This window comes from Scylla paramamosain, chromosome 11, assembly GCF_035594125.1.
Source record: "Scylla paramamosain isolate STU-SP2022 chromosome 11, ASM3559412v1, whole genome shotgun sequence".
NCBI lineage: Eukaryota > Metazoa > Arthropoda > Malacostraca > Decapoda > Portunidae > Scylla > Scylla paramamosain.
The window spans coordinates 1,981,026-1,997,188 of NC_087161.1; the positions used below are offsets into that span (position 1 = coordinate 1,981,026).

At 43.6% G+C, this 16,163-nt stretch overlaps 2 protein-coding genes and 1 long non-coding RNA gene across 5 annotated transcripts; 2 read left to right on the plus strand and 1 right to left on the minus strand.

The window, feature by feature from the left end:
• Positions 1-27: 27 nt before the first annotated feature.
• LOC135104807 (gametogenetin-binding protein 2-like) lies at positions 28-12,647 on the plus strand. 3 transcript variants are annotated; one of them, XM_064012426.1, is made up of 10 exons: positions 28-157; positions 7,248-7,459; positions 7,908-8,051; positions 8,819-9,056; positions 9,257-9,450; positions 9,972-10,143; positions 10,508-10,660; positions 10,846-10,944; positions 11,515-11,858; positions 12,512-12,647. In XM_064012426.1, exons 2-9 carry the CDS (start codon positions 7,248-7,250, stop codon positions 11,812-11,814), a joined length of 1,512 nt encoding a protein of 503 aa, XP_063868496.1. In that variant the 5' UTR covers positions 28-157; the 3' UTR covers positions 11,815-11,858; positions 12,512-12,647. The 3 variants fall into 3 exon arrangements, with proteins under 3 accessions (XP_063868496.1, XP_063868492.1, XP_063868493.1); XM_064012422.1 differs by lacking the exon at positions 28-157 and adding an exon at positions 1,003-1,511; XM_064012423.1 differs by lacking the exon at positions 28-157 and adding an exon at positions 1,611-1,631.
• LOC135104808 (uncharacterized) lies at positions 8,710-10,968 on the minus strand. Its single transcript, XR_010270541.1, has 4 exons — positions 10,827-10,968; positions 10,023-10,125; positions 9,231-9,389; positions 8,710-9,034 (listed from the first exon to the last, which is right to left on the minus strand). It is a non-coding gene; the product is annotated as an uncharacterized LOC135104808 (long non-coding RNA).
• LOC135105277 (gametogenetin-binding protein 2-like) lies at positions 11,816-15,577 on the plus strand. Its single transcript, XM_064013498.1, has 4 exons — positions 11,816-11,858; positions 12,159-12,166; positions 12,512-12,754; positions 13,341-15,577. Exons 1-4 carry the CDS (start codon positions 11,816-11,818, stop codon positions 13,590-13,592), a joined length of 546 nt encoding a protein of 181 aa, XP_063869568.1. The 3' UTR covers positions 13,593-15,577.
• The last annotated feature ends 586 nt before the right edge of the window (positions 15,578-16,163 follow it).

The following is a 16,163-nucleotide window of genomic DNA, read 5'->3' on the forward strand; positions in this document are numbered from 1 at the left end:
GAAGTGTAACGCAAGGTAGGGGTGAGGAAGAATGAGGTGCGGCGCGGGCGTGGTGGCGATGAGCTGTGTGTGGCGGAGCTCAGGCGATCATTGGCAGCTGTGAAAATGGGGTTGAAGCACTGCAGGGGAGGCGCAATGAGAGGCGGAGCGCTTGAAGGTGAGTTCAGCTTCATCATAATTCCCCTTACTTCCCCCCATCCTCCTCTATCCTTCCCATACCCCCGCGGCTCCTCCCCTTTCTCCAACCATCCAGCAGAACGCTTTGCTCTCACCAAGATTATTTTCAAAGGCCACATAGATGATTTGCTGGGTTCTCAACAGCGTTTCTCCTGTTACTTATACATAGATCTCGTTAATCTGACACTAGAACCCCCCCTAAAAAAAAGAAAAACCTCTCAAAAACCCTGTGTAAATTCAATTAGACCGAGTCTTTTGAATATAGTGGAGGTGCGGCACACAAGTGTTTCGGAGTGTAGTCCCAGCAGCCCTGTGAAGTTTATAATTGGCGCTCCCGCCGGCCTAGCTCGCGCCTAAACATTTGGGTTTAAATGCTTATCAGAGGAGTGCACGTCCCTGATTAGATAACCTTGGCAAATTTCTTGAAACGACTCTATAAATTTCATTTCATTTTGAGTTACGGAGTTTTTTTCATGTGTGTTGATAATATTCTTACTTAAACGTATTATTTTAAAGACATACTAAAGGTTTATTGCAAGTAATCAAATATCCAACAGTAAATTAATTATAATTTACTTACGTAAAAACAGCAAATCGGCGAATTCATCACTGTTCATAAACTAAATTTTCCCGACAGAATAACACCAAACATTACATTTGTCGAAAAATCAAGATAACTTTGAGTGAAGAACCACAAACTACAGCTCTACAAGACAAAAGCCCGCGTTAACGTCAGTGGCGTGTGTAATTAAAGATGATATTAAAGTTGCAATGTGTTAATCTGTAAATAATACATTTCGATCCTGGCATGGCGCGCACCACATTGCTGAGGCGCAGGCGTGGACCGGCCTCTGCACGCCTCCCAGCTCACCAAGCCCAACACAACACATAAAAACACTCATCCAGCACTTAAAAACCCAAAATAAACCCAGAAAAGTATATGCAAATTAAAAGCATACTCAACTTGTGTAAAGTAAACATAAATGAAGGTTTTATTAATAGTTTTTGGAGATGATATTTTAAGTTCCCGAAGCCGCAGCCAGGCAGGACAGAATCGGACGCGGCAGTTGCCATACCGAGACCAATGTGAGGCAGAAAACCGCCGACTTTTTCCTCAATTTTTGTGATTATTCTTCCTTCCCTGATGTGAGGGTCGGGTGGCGGGTGCAGGAGGTCCACACTCTAACCTCGGGAGGGCGGCACGCGCGTTATCCAGGCCCAGGGAGACGTGAAATAAGGTCAAAATGGCGAAGTTGGTCGGTGTTTACGATGAGGAGGAAGAAATTCTATTGGGGAGGAGACAGCTGCCCCTCAACGTGTATGACAGCAGAGTTGTGAGTCTCATTCCCACTCTGCCGCCTCACTCATAAGTCTCCTGTCTCTCCTCTTCTGCTTGCCATAATGACTCGACACGACATTCTCAACTTCATTTTTTTTTTTTTTTTCTAATGCATGTGAGTCAGTCTGGGTTCATTTCGGGACTTCTGCTGGTTATGTTCATGTGGGAGTGGTTAAGGTCATGGCTCTTCTTCCCTGTGACCTTTCTTCTTTTAGTGGTTATGTGTGTTGGTGTTCCCTCTCTCGCGTGTGTGTGTGTGTGTGTGTAGGAGCCGCAAAACTAAAATAGCATTTTCAGTAATCCCAGTACTTGAATTATATAAGTCGTTTATGGCTTCCTGACATCTCAAACTTAATTACGTATGTCAGTACAGGGGCAGGTCATCATAAGTGCATTATATGAGGAAATAGCATCACAGTCTTCACTCGGTGCATGTTATTGCTGTTATCCCAGTAGGGTCTCAGTAGATGGGAAGGGAAAGGAAGAGCCTGTTTCCTCTGTTTCCTTCCTTTGCATTAGTAACCTTACTCATGTGGTTTACTCACCTGGTTGGCTTCCTGGTTAATGTGGCAAGTGCAGGAAGTAAATGAAATGTAAAATACTGGAGTAGCACAAGTCTGCAGATGTGCCAGTCCTTTGGAAATAATGTTAGTTAAGGGTTTGGCAGAATGGAGGACAGAGTAAGATACCTTGTACAGAACCATCAGATACAAGGAATATGTTATTAAATGGATAAATCAAGGTTATTAGACGGTTCATTTAAGATATTTTGTTGGGTGTGTGTGTGTGTGTGTGTGTGTGTGTGTGTGTGTGTGTAAGCAGATGATGGTAAAGAGGCTAGGGAGCTGTATAACTCACAAGGATGTTCCTTCTCACATTAGTTTCTAGTCTGTCATTCCTATTTTTAATGTATTGAGGCAGGGAGCCATCACATCACTCAGGTAGATTCCTCTATTTATTGATGACTGAAGATGCCCCATCCATAAGAATTCATTTGCTAAGTGTTGCCAATATATCAGTCCTTACCAGCACCATGGTTAACATCAGGATACAGATTTATGTATCTTGGAAATGAAATAAGCCTGCAGTTACATACAGTACAAGTTTCATCTTTATTGATTTCTTCCTCCATGCTTAAGTTTGGGGAAATGGTGGGAAAGTGTGTATGTCTGTAATTAAATAGGACTGCAGTTTCATACAGTACATGTTTCATCTTTCTTTACCCGTTTCTCTATGCTTAATTTAAGTTTGAGGACCTGATAGAAAAGTAGCTGTAGGTTTGTGGGAGAAGAAGGAAATTTCACCATCATAGAATTTCCAAAGCCATGATGACTGCCATACATCCATTTCTTGGCCATGTAAGAGTGGCATAACTGACATATGAGGGTTGTGGGAAGTAAATACTGTCTGATACTAACCAAGGAATTTCACCACCAAGAATCCCCAAAGCCATGCTGACTGCCATGCATCACTCTCTTGGCCATGTAAGAGTGGGAGAGTGTGGCTTTATGGCAATGTGAAGCAAATTTCACACAGGAAAGCCACATAATGCTTGACTTCTGATCTCTCTAAAATTTCTGATTGGGGCAGAGCAAACTTGGTATTGTTCAATGCCTCAAAAACTAAATTCCTCCATCTATCAACTCTACACAACCTTCCAGACAACTATCCTCTCTTCTTCAGTGACACTTAACTGGCCCCTTCTTCTACACAGAACATCCTTGGTCTGTCCTTTTCTTATAATCTAAACTGGAAATTTCACGTCTCATCTCTAGCTAAAACAGCTTCTGTAAAGTTAGGTGTTCTGAGACGTCTCTGCCAGTTTTTCTCATCCCCCCACCTACTAACTCTGTACAAGGGCCTTATCCATTCATGTATGGAGTATGCTTCACATGTCTGGGAGGGGGTTCCACTCATACTGCTCTTTTAGACAGGATGGAATCAAAAGCTTTTCATCTCATCAACTCTTCTCCTCTAACTGACTGTCTTTTGCCTCTTTCTTATCACTGGAATGTTGCATCTCTTGCTATCTTCTGCCACTATTTTCATGCTAACTCCTCTTCTGATCTTACTAACTGCATGCCTCCCCTCCTCCCAGGGCCTCACTGCACAAGACTTTCTTCTTTTTTTCACCCCTATTCTGTCCACCTCTCTAATGCAAGAGTTAACCAGAATTCCCAGTCATTCATCCCTTTCTCTGGTAAAATCTGGAACTCCCTTCCTACTTCTGTATTTCCACCTTCCTATGACTTGAACTCCTTCAAGAGGGAGGTTTCAAGATACTTATCCTTGAATTTTTTACCACCACTTCATACTGGCATCTCAGTGTGCTTTTTTTTTTCTTTTTCTTTTTTTTCTTTTAAGATTTTTGTTGCCCTTGGCCAGTGTCCCTCCTACATAAAAATAAATAAATAAATAAATAAAAAATACTAGCTAATGCTAAAGCAAGGGAATTTCACCTGCTTAGCATCCTCAAAGCTATGCCAACTACCAGGTGTTAGTCTCTTGGCCTTTGAAAACTAAACTTAACCAAATGTTGCAACCTCATGTCACTTCTTGCAGGGTTTTGCAGCCCCATGCCACCCCAAAGTCACATTAACTGCTGCACATCAGTCTCTTGCTGTGCCAGTCAAGTGAACCTTCAGTTTTGGCTAGATAAAAATAGTAAATGGAACTGATGTGCAAGTTGCTATTAATAGTGATGAAGTGTGCTCATTAAGAGGGAATTCTATTTACTTCTTTCCTCACTGACTCCATTATCTTAATTGTATGTGAGGATTGAGAAAGGTTTAGCTTATTTTTCTTGTGTCTTCTTGTATTCTAGTGTGTGTGTGTGTGTGTGTGTGTGTGTGTGTGTGTGTGTGTGTGTGTTTGTGTGTGTTTTTTTTTTTTTTTTTTTTTTTTTTTTATGTAGGAAGGATACTGGCCAAGGGCAACAAAAATCTAATAAAAAAAATGCCCACTGAAATGCCAGTCCCTAAAAGGGTCAAAGCAGTGGTCAAAAATTGGTGGATAAGTGTCTTGAAACCTCCCTCTTGAAGGAATTCAAGTCATAGGAAGGTGGAAATACAGAAGCAGGCAAGGAGTTCCAGAGTTTACCAGAGAAAGGGATGAATGATTGAGAATACTGGTTAACTCTTGCGTTAGAGAGGTGGACAGAATAGGAGTGAGAGAAAGAAGAAAGTCTTGTGCAGCGAGGCCGCGGAAGGAGGGGAGGCATGCAGTTAGCAAGATCAGAAGAGCAGTTAGCATGAAAATAGCGGTAGAAGACAGCTAGAGATGCAACATTGCGGCGGTGAGAGAGAGGCTGAAGACAGTCAGTTAGAGGAGAGGAGTTGATGAGACGAAAAGCTTTTGATTCCACCCTGTCTAGAACAGCAGTATGAGTGGAACCCCCCCAGACATGTGAAGCATACTCCATACATGGACGGATAAGGCCCTTGTACAGAGTTAGCAGCTGCGGGGGTGAGAAAAACTGGCGGAGACGTCTCAGAACACCTAACTTCATGGAAGCTGTTTTAGCTAGAGATGAGATGTGAAGTTTCCAGTTCAGATTATAAGTAAAGGACAGACCGAGGATGTTCAGTGTAGAAGAGGGGGATAGTTGAGTGTCATTGAAGAAGAGGGGATAGTTGTCTGGAAGATTGTGTCGAGTTGATAGATGGAGGAATTGAGTTTTTGAGGCATTGAACAATACCAAGTTTGCTCTGCCCCAATCATGTGTGTGTGTGTGTGTTTGATTTAGTGGTGGATAGAGAAGTTCAGCTTTCAGATGTTAGTGGAGTCAGGGGATGAAAGAAGAGATTAGGGAGAGATCAAGTGCTAGGGGAGGCTGACCAAGAGAACCAAGATAAGATTATGAAATGGAGCATTGCCAATGTGTATAGATATGAAACATGTGGATTGAGAGACTGTGCTATCACCTTTGCTCTCTTGTTACTCCCAGATGTTGAAAATGTGTATGCCTGAGTTGTAAATGTAGATTGTTCATTTTCTTGTAGTTTTGTGTATTATGAGTCAGCAGAGTAGATAATGTATTCTATCTTACTGCCTTCTGCTTGTCCTGTCTTGAGTTGTAAATGCAGATTGTTAGTTTTCCTTTGATTTCTTCCACTATGGGTTGCCACTGGTCCCTATTTCTATCTTGCTCTGTCTTTTGCTTCTTCTGGTACACTAATAACCCCAAAGTCTTCCTTTATGGCATCCATAAACCTTCTCTTGGTCTTTTCTCTTTCTCCTTCCTGGTGAGTAAGTACATCTCCAGCATCACATTTCTACCTTGCTCTATCTTCTGCTTCTGCCATACTCACCATTCCTTCTAGGCATCCATAAACCTTTTGAACTTCCACTCTTGTCTGATGGGTGTGTCTTTAGTATCCCATTTCTACCTTACTGTCTTCTGTTTCATCTGTCACATTCATCATCCTCATGTCTTCCTTCAAAAACATCAATAAACCTCTTTGGTCTTCCTCTTCCTTCATGGTTAGTTAATCTGCATTCTCCTCCTTACACGCTCTCCATCTCTCCCCTGCACATGGTCAGACTGAGTTAATCTTGGCTCATAACAGACATGGGTTATTCATTAGTGTTCCAGTATGCATGACAGTTGTGTTGGTGCTTGTGTGGAGGTGTGTCATAATTGGTAGGATCTGTTTTGCATTTTATGCCTCTCTCATCTGTTACTAAGTGACATGCATTTATCTTTCACAGACTTAAAAAGGAAACCAAATATAGCTAAAGATCATAAGTAATATAGTACTACACAATACAGGTACTACAAGAGACTGTTATGATGTTTGTTAGGGCCTCTGAGGGATTGATACAGTTAGACCAGATGGCTTCTTGCAGCTTTATTTTCCTGTGTAATGAGAGGCTTAACTAAAATCTACGTATTGTATCTGTATGCCTTATTTCCATCTCATACTCTCACATTCTTTCAACAATTCATTACATTACTCTGAGTAGACGTAACAAACCTAATGGAGAAGAAAACACAGCCACACTATCCTTATTAAATTAAGATTAGACAAGGGTATATATTGAGAGTTCTGGTTAATTTGTAGTTTAGAGATGTTGTGTGTTGATCTTCCTCTTCTATATGTTCAAATTTTACTTAAATGGAGGAAGAGAGATAGAATAAGAGAGCAGTGTTGTCTCTAACCTCAATTTCCCACCTTCTCCTTTCCACTTATTGCCTCTTCCCTCTCTTCTTTTCATCTCTCTCTCTCTCTCTCTCTCTCTCTCTCTCTCTCTCTCTCTCTCTCTCTCTCTCTCTCTCTCTCTCTCTCTCTCTCTCTCTCTCTCTCTCTCTCTCTCTCTCTCTCTCTCTCTCTCTCCCCATCTTTCTGCTACTTACTACTGTCTTCCACAAATTTGTTCTTTCTCCTCCCTGCATAGCTAACCTTGTTCATTCTCCTTCACTGCCATTCTCATACAACACTCTCTCTCTCTCTCTCTCTCTCTCTCTCTCTCTCTCTCTCTCTCTCTCTCTCTCTCTCTCTCTCTCTCTCTCTCTCTCTCTCTCTCTCTCTCTCTCTCTCTCTCTCTCTCTCTCTCTCTCTCTCTCTCTCTCTCTCTCTCTCTCTCTCTCTCTCTCTCTCTCTCTCTCTCTCTCACAACTTTCCTTCACCACCCAACCCTTGTCCCTTTTCTTCCTGAACACTAACTTCCTTCTGTTGGTCCACCACATCTCTGCTCTGCACCCAACTGAGCACCCTGCTCTTTCCTGCAGATGACAATGCAGCTTGGAGAGACATGTGAACGCTGTGAGGTATCTGGAGGAGTCTCAGCGGCAGTAGCAGGGCGGCGGCGCTGGGATGAAAACTTCACTAGACAGTACACAACGCTTAGCAAGGAGGAGGTGGTGGCTGCCCTCACTGTCCCTTCTAAGCTGCTCTTCACACGCCTTGCCCAGACTGTCGCCTGTGTGGGCTGCCGGCGGAGGTGTGTTTGTGTGTGTGTGTGTGTGTGTGTGTGTGTGTGTGTGTGTGTTCTCTGCAAAATATAATGTGCTGGAAATGAGTTATGTTGATGGTGTGTTGTTGTTGTTGTTGTATCTGTTATTATCTAGCTTGGTTTTTGATGTTTTTGGATATTTCTTGCAGGGATTACTTATGTATTTGGGTTATTCCAGATTTCTGCACTTCTGTGTGTGTGTGTGTTTTCATGTGTATTTAGGTTAACAGGACTAATTTAAGTTGTTTTATATCAAACTGTCTTCTTTACTCCTAAATTTCAACCAGTCATTCATCCCTTGTTTCCCACACAAGCTGTTTCATATCATATTATCATACATGTCTCAAAATTTCAACCTAACACTCCTACCAAGCCTTCCACATTCCCCTCACACTGACTGTTCCCAGCTCTCCCTCACACCTGTCACCCTCCGCAGTGTTGAGCGTCTGTTCAACCAGCTGCGAGTGTCGGGCCACCCTGCACTGGAGCCCCTGGTGGTGACCGGCTCTGGTGCCCTCACTGTGCAGAGGAAGTATGCCCTCCAGACCCGCACATTGGGCTCACTCTTCAGCGACCACAGGTATGGGACTGGAGGGCAGGTAGGTGTGGTATTGTGGCCTGTGGTGGGATGTGTACAGAAGCCTCAAGAGTGTTAGCTGTTTCCTACTTGGGTTTTTCTTGGGATATATTGATATTTGGTGTTATTTCTGGAGTGTTGCTGTTAATTTAACTTTCCAGCCGTTATTGTCTTTTGTTTGATAATTATTTCTTGAATTTTGGTCTTGATAAAACATTATTATTGGCAGTGTCAGTAAAAGTGCTTATTTTTTTTAATTCTTTTTTATTTGTATCCTTCCAAAGATGGACCCATCATGAATGAATTAAAGAAACAGTATTTAGAGACCATGGATTTGCTGTAGTATTGTGGTGTCAGAATTATTATTGCCAGTGTTTGTAAAAATGTACATTTGTATTTTCCTTTTTCTTTTTTACTGATGTCCTTGCAAAGGCAGACTCATGAAGACAATTAAGGGAACAGCATTCAAAGAGCATGAATTGTGACCTCAGAGGAGACGGGGGAGAGAGGGCAATGTAGGATTGGAGACGGGGGAGGGCGCCCTGTTCAGCCACTGTCGTTAGAATGTCCATAGATTGTGATGAATGGTCATGAGGTGTGGTGTGGGGTGTCAAAATATTTTGAGGTACTTTGAGGAAGTGTTGCATAATGGATAATAACATTCACGTGTTACTTGTTGAATTATTATTTGCTCAGCACATCAACATTTTAAAGAAACAGAGACATACAGCAATCTTTTACTACTTCCTCCACCTTCCTGCCTCCCTCAGCCTGTCCCTAAGTGCAATGCTGGACAACATTCCCAAGCTGAAGAAGTCGGGTCGCTGTGTGTTGCACTCCATGGAGGGGGTGCGGTGCCGGCCGGGGGGGCGGTCGTGGCGGGAGGTGTGGGACGTCATGGACACCACATGCCGTGAGACCGTCACCTTGGTGTGCCCCGACCAGCTGCTGGCCACACTTGACAACTACCTCCGCAAGCACCGGTTCTGCCAGGAGTGCAAGAACAAGGTGTGTGTTTGTGTGTGTACAACTATGTATTATTTTGTATTTTAATTTATTTATTTTAATTAATTTATTTATTTTTTTATTTGTTTTATTTTATTCATTTATTTATTTATTCATTTATATGTTTATTTATTATTTATTTATCTTATACATACAGACATCATTCAAGACAAGTACCTTTACTAATCTGCACCCTTTCTCAGGTCCACCGGGCTTTTGACATCCTGGTGGGTCAGGACGGTGGTGGCGTGGAGGCAGGCAGCAAGGAGAAGGGCTACGTAGCTGCCCTGTACGCTGGTATCCGGCGCTGTGAGGCCAAGGGGCACATCCACATCCCTGCTGACACTGATTATGTCACCCACCTCATCACCCGTGCCGAGCCAGAGCTGCAGGGGAGGTGTGTAAAGGGCCTCATCTACACTCATGTATATTTGTTTATTTTTCCTTTGTTCTTGGATGTCCCTTCCTTACTCCTCTCACTTTTTGTGGTCTGTTCTAGTATTTACTTTTTTTTTTTTTGAGAAGTTTTACTCATTCAGACATCATCCCTTCCTCAACTTTTCTGTCTCTTCACAAATATCCAGCCTCTCTTTGCCCCCTTAATAATAGGTTTCTTTTTATTGTTTTTTGGCAGTTTACTCAATGTGTGTCTGCATGTATTGCTCCCAGTTTATCTTCCCACAATAGTAAAAGGAGGAAACAGTACCTAAGTTCCTATCATTCTCTTCTATTCCCAACCTGTGATCTATTTTTTTTTGTTCCTATGCATTCCTTCGCCTTGTCACTTCTATACTAACCTCCATCTCCTTTGCAACCTAAGTACTCCTTCACCCTCTCCCTTCCACATTAATCTCCTCCTTTGCAACCTGTATATTCCTTCATCCTTTCATCTCCACACTAATCCCACCCTTGCCACAGACGGGAGAGGCACGCCAAGACACTGGAGATCGCACAGGAGGAGGTGCTCACCTGCCTGGGCCTCTTCCTGTATGAGCGGCTGCAGAAGGTCCACACTCGTCTGAGGGAGGAGGAACAGACCTGGGACATCCTCTTCCATGTGGCGCTGGACACTCTGCGGAGGAACTTTGAGGTGAGGGAAAGACAGAGAGAGAGAGGTATGGAGGCTTTAGTGTAGTGACTGATGATGATGATGGTGGATGCTTGTTTGTGTGTCTGAGAGAGAGAACTTTATAGTGCAAGAAGAAAGCAAGAGAGAGAGAGAGAGAGAGGAACTTTATAGTATAAGGAATAGAAAATGAGTGAAAAATCAGAGAAAGTGCAAGGGAGAGGATCCTGTGTAGAGCAAAAAACAGGAGTGAAGATTTATATAGCTATTGACATGGGTTAAAATTTTTGATGCTTTAAAATACAGCCCTCCAAGTTTTAGATATACCAATAAGACATGAATACATCATCAAGACCTGTACCAGATAATACAAACACTGGTCCTGCAGCTGTATGTGGAGGACAAGCAGGGCTACTCCAAGTTTGAGATGCTGTGTGAGGAGCTGCAAAGACAGGAGCTGAGGGAGAAGGCCAAGAAGGAGAAGAAGAAGAAGAGAAAGAAGAACAAGAAGAATGAGGAAGGGAAGGAAAACACTTGCCTGGTAGGAGTTCAGTTTATTTTTATCTTAAGTTCAGAAGTAATGTTGAGTTAATGGTTGATGTGGATATATTTACTATTGTCAACTATCTCTAATTAAACTTACACTGTGGGACCCTTAATGAAGGATACCCATAACAGTAAAAGGGTTCATTAATCTCTGAGTTAACCTTTGTGTTGTTACCCCAGTGTGAGGAGGAGGCTGGGGGCTGCAGGGAATGCGAGTTAAACATGGCGTCCACTTGTCCCGGCCAGCGTGCCACACTCATCAACGCCACCAACAAGCAGGTGAGGCGCTGACAGGTGGTGGCAGAGAAGGGAAGGTAGAGACAGGGCATAACCATCACCATTCAGCATTACTTTCAGTGGCAGAGAAGAAGGAGAGTGGATAAGATAATCTAATCACTGCAGACTTTTCAACACACTTATCTGCCATCATTCAGGTTTAAAGGAAGTGTTCATGACAGATAAACACTTAAACTTCAAACTTATGTATCACACTTACTAATTTGCTTTTTGTTGCTACATTTTCAGTTTTGTAATACCTTGTGAGATTTATGCAAGAATACAGAATTTCACAATGTAGATGGCTTTGTTTAAGGAATACAGGCTGAGATTCAGTGGTGCACCAGACTGGAGAAAGTACTGGTCTTGTGATGTTTGTGAAATGATAGGTATTACTCCTCTATAATTTGGAACCCCCATCTTATGTTTGTGTCAGCCAATCCATCCATTCTACAGCTGTGAAAACTAACCCTTCTGTCACTGAATTAGCTGACAAGACAGCTATGTTATTTCTGATCACTAACATTTGGCAATTTGTGGGAGACTAACATAGATCAAATTATTCCACCACAGGTTGGCTCTGAGCTGTTTTGTCGAGGAGGGACTCACCTGGGGCCACCCTTAGGCACCCCACATGTAGGGAATGGCCACCTTCACCCACCAGATCAGCCAGGAGGGGGTCGGGGGGTGGGCGGTGTGGTGGGAGTGACTGTGGGAGTGTTGGAGCCAGTGATGCAGGGAGTGAGCGTGGCAGCAGTGAAGAGAAAGAGAGCTGTGATTCTAGCCCTGACCCCTATCACCACCATCACCACCATCACCATCACCACCATCACCACCACCACAGCCACAACCACAGTTCGCCACACCCCCTAGAATGCACTGCCTCCACAGACTCCCTTGTGTCCAGGTGTTCACAGGTATGTTGCTTGTCATTAACTGGTTAACCATAAGCAGTTGTCATATGAAGTATTTTATTGTATCCAATTTGCCTTTTTTTTTTTTTTTTTTTTTTTTTTTTTTTTTTTTTTTGCTGTGAAGAATGCAATAGTAGTTTTCTTACTCACTTTGCCATCTATTATGTGGATGTGTTGTTTTCTGATATTTTTTGTACTATGGAGCAATTTCCATTTATTCTGTGGATTTATTATTTTTGGTGTTTTTTTGTATTATGAAGAATGCATTAATAGTTTTCTAGACACATTTGGCCATGACCTCAGGTGCCAAAGTTTGTGTGGCTGGCCATGACATCAAGTAAAGTAAGCTAAAGGACTGGAGGAAGGCAATGGTAATGTGTTGATGGACATGCAGTTAGTTCACCAGACAACTCATTACTTCTGGATCTGGACTGCCTTCTGTAGTCCATTGTAGTAGACAGATTCACACTCAGTGATGACCCTATCTTGATGAGCTAATAACCAGAAGGGGTTGCCATTTCACATCACCTGGGCCACATGACAGATTCTTCATTTTAATGGGAGTAGAGGGTGGTGATGTTGTATTATAATGGGCTCACTGATGGACCAGTCATAATAAGCTAATAATCTGAGTGTCTTGTCATGTCGCATCACAGGGATCGCGTGATGGAGGTTACTGCTCAGCCCAGGGGTCATCGCGGGACTCCTCTGAGGTGGCGTGTGGGGAGGGTCTGTGCTCCCACCACCATGAGGACCACCTGGAGGACCCCCATGCCCCACACACACCCCACAACTCCCACACAGACCTGGAGCACAGTGAGGCCCTTCACCCACCGCTGTCCCCCTCCTTGCAGCGGTCCACTCAGCCCTTCACACTCTCCCTCCAGCAGATGTTGGATGTAAGTGTCACTGTATGGCCCCCCACCACCTCATTATTCTTTGGGAGTGTATTGGTGCAACAGGTAAAGGAGGATATTGAAGCATGTACAGGTTTGGAAATCTTACAGTTGGTATTCTGTATGGTGGTCACTGTGTTAAGTCAGGAACTGCCTTGTATAGGCCTGATGGCTTCTTGCAGCTTTCCTTATTCCTTATGTTCTTAAGTGTAGATGGTGTGAACTGATTGATGTGCCTTACACCACGTGGCAGAATAGAGACATTATGATGGCAGATAGATGATATAAAACTGGCTTGGCTATGGTATATATGTATGCACAAGTAGCATTGCCATGTTGACAGGAATGTCTCATCATTCAGGCACCATGTTGTTTAGTGTAGGTGACAATTTCTCTTTAATAATTTTGGTCTTTGACCCTTCAAATGGGGTTGATTGTCTTCCCTTGCCGTAACCACAATGTTACTCTGTCTATCATTTTCATTCTCTTTTTGCCAGTGCATCAATAAAGTAGCATTGCCAAATGTTGATAGAAAAACAAAATATCCAAATATAATAAGTATACTCATCCACCTCTTCCCCTGCACCAGGACTCAAGGTGTGAAGACGAGGAAATCCCCGAGGCAGAGGTGCAGGCATGGAGGGCTCGACTCGGCGTCGTCAAACAGAAGCGTGCCGAGCTGCGACAAACCCTCCGACAGCGGTTTCAGCAATTCTGCCATCGGGGATGTGCCGTGGCTGTCCCAAGCTCTGGCGTTGGAGGGCAGCCTCATATGTGCCCCCACCACACACCCATGCCACACCACCCCATCACCACAGCTCCTTCCACCAACCCATGCTAGAGAGGGAGTGAAGGGTGGCTGGGTTGGATCTGTTGTGAATGGTGTGGGTGCTGGTCTTGCCTGGAGAAAAACTGTGCTGTGCTAGTGACTCCTGATGGCCTGCAGTGGTGTGTTGGGCTCGGGGGAAGGGAGTGAGGAGTGGGGCAATGCTCAGCAATGCGCACAGCTGTCACCCTTGCAGTTTAGGGTGGCTGGGAACACTCAAGTTATTTATTTAATTTTTTCCTACAGGACTAGTGGCCACCTCTCTCTCTCTCTCTCTCTCTCTCTCTCTCTCTCTCTCTCTCTCTCTCTCTCTCTCTCTCTCTCTCTCTCTCTCTCTCTCTCTCTCTCTCTCTCTCTCTCTCTCTCTCTCTCTCTCTCTCTCTCTCTCTCTCTCTCTCTCTCTCTCTCTCTCTCTCTCTCTCTCTCTCTCAGTGGTTAGGTGGCTGAAGGAAGGTCTACCACATGCATGTCACATTCTGACAAACTCTGGAAGGACAATAATATCTCTAATTTTTATTTCCTATGAGAAAGTATGTCGGTTTTTTTGAGTTGGTTTTAAGTTATGGTTCTTTTGTCAATGCTGCAGGACGGAGAGTGTCTGTAGCCAAGGACTGAAAGGAAAGGCAAATGAGAGCCCATTCAACTCTTCAAAGTATTGTTTATTGAAGTTGGTGGCAGTTTTAGTCTATTCCCTCCTTCAGCGAGGTGCAAAATCACTCCATTTCCCCAGGTTCTTTTTTTTTATGATGAATAAGTTACAAAAACATTCCTCTATGTTCTGTGTGGCTCAGTTGATTGATTTTCATGTGTTGTGGCATGTGTGTGTCAGTGTAAGTAGGCTGAGGTGCAGTGGAGGGCATGCAAGGGTGGGAGGACTGCTTGAGTTAGGCAAGGTTGTATGGGGGGTGGAGAGTGGGATGAGGGTGGGTGTTGATCTTATTGTGCAGTTCATATTCTCTCTCTCTCTCTCTCTCTCTCTCTCTCTCTCTCTCTCTCTCTCTCTCTCTCTCTCTCTCTCTCTCTCTCTCTCTCTCTCTCTCTCTCTCTCTCTCTCTCTCTCTCTCTCTCTCTCTCTCTCTCTCTCTCTCTCTCTCTCTCTCTCTCTCTCTCTCTCTCTCTCTCTCTCTCTCTCTCTCTCTCTCTCTCTCTCTCTCTCTCTCTCTCTCTCTCTCTCTCTCTCTCGTCAGTACAAGGGCAGATCCTCTCTCTTGTCCTCCTCCTCCTCCTCCTCCTCCTCCTCCTCCTCCTCCTCCTCCTCCTCCTCCTCCTCCTCCTCCTCCTCCTCCTCCTCCTCCTCCTCCTCCTCCTCCCCTCCTGTCCCTGCATTGCTGCCCCTGCTTTGTGCCAGCCAGCCAGCCGTCTCACTCTGTACAAAGTCTGATTACATTTTCATGCTCATTTGTTTTCAAGTCATTGCAAAGGTCAGTGATTTTTTTTTATTTATTTGCATTTTTTTGTAGTACAAGCAAAGCAAGGATTTGTTTTGTATTGTCATCAGTGTTCACCATCTTTTTTCCAGAAGTGAGCAAGGAAAGAAACAAACCATTTTTTCTGTCTTAAATCAGTTTGAGCACAAGACTGGTGGATTTTTTAAAGATATTTTTATTTTTCACTGTTTTTTGGTTGTTGATGTTGGTATACGAAGTGAGGAAGGAAGGAGTTGCCTTTCTCCCTGCACCAGTCTCCCGCCTCACGAAGGAGTGACAAGATGACTCAGCTCCTGAGGCTCCACAGAACAAGGGTGTGGTTCATATCAGTCTAGACGGTTATGGTTCTACATGGCCGCGGTGCAAAAGGAAGACATCATTATTATTACCATTGTTTTTATTGTTATTATTTTTATTATTATTACTACTACCAGGAGATTTTGCCCGCACTGCTGTGGGATACAAGACAGTTGGCTGTGTTTATAGAGACGACCTCATTCAGACAAGGAGGCCAGTCTAAGGTGTTGGGTCAAAGAAATATCAATATCTAAAAATAAAGAAATACAGATGTGCTTTTCTATTTTTCCTGCTGACCTCATGGAAGTGTTATCATAGTCATCATCATTGATTCAAAGGCTTGTGAGTTCTCTTCCCAGTTTTTGTGGTTCATCCTTGCCACGTCTTCCTCTATACACCATTTCTAGGCCTTCCAAATGTGTACCTCCAGCAACCTTCTGAATGCTACATGGTCTTCCCTCCTTCCTGCTGTGCCCATTACCACCTCAAGTCATCCATCAACCCTCATAACTTCTCATCTTATCTGAATGTTTCCCATGTATTCCTATCCCTCATTTTGGTTGCTCTGGCCAATAATGAGTGTGTCATCGTGTGCCATGACCTCAGCTGCTCAACATACTAACCAGCCATTGCAGAATTATGAACACTTAACACCACACAAGTACTGGAAAAAAATGGGAGAAAAAATTGTGGAAGAATCAGTAAATCTTTGCTTTGGGGCTATAATTAGTATATCCTGAGTAGCTGCTTGCATTGCTGCTATGGTAATGGCCTGCACCTGTCATACTCTTCACAGAGGGCTGTGGGATGTGCTGTGCTGTCTTCCATGCGGTTGATACAAAGGCTTTCCAGTATTGATGCA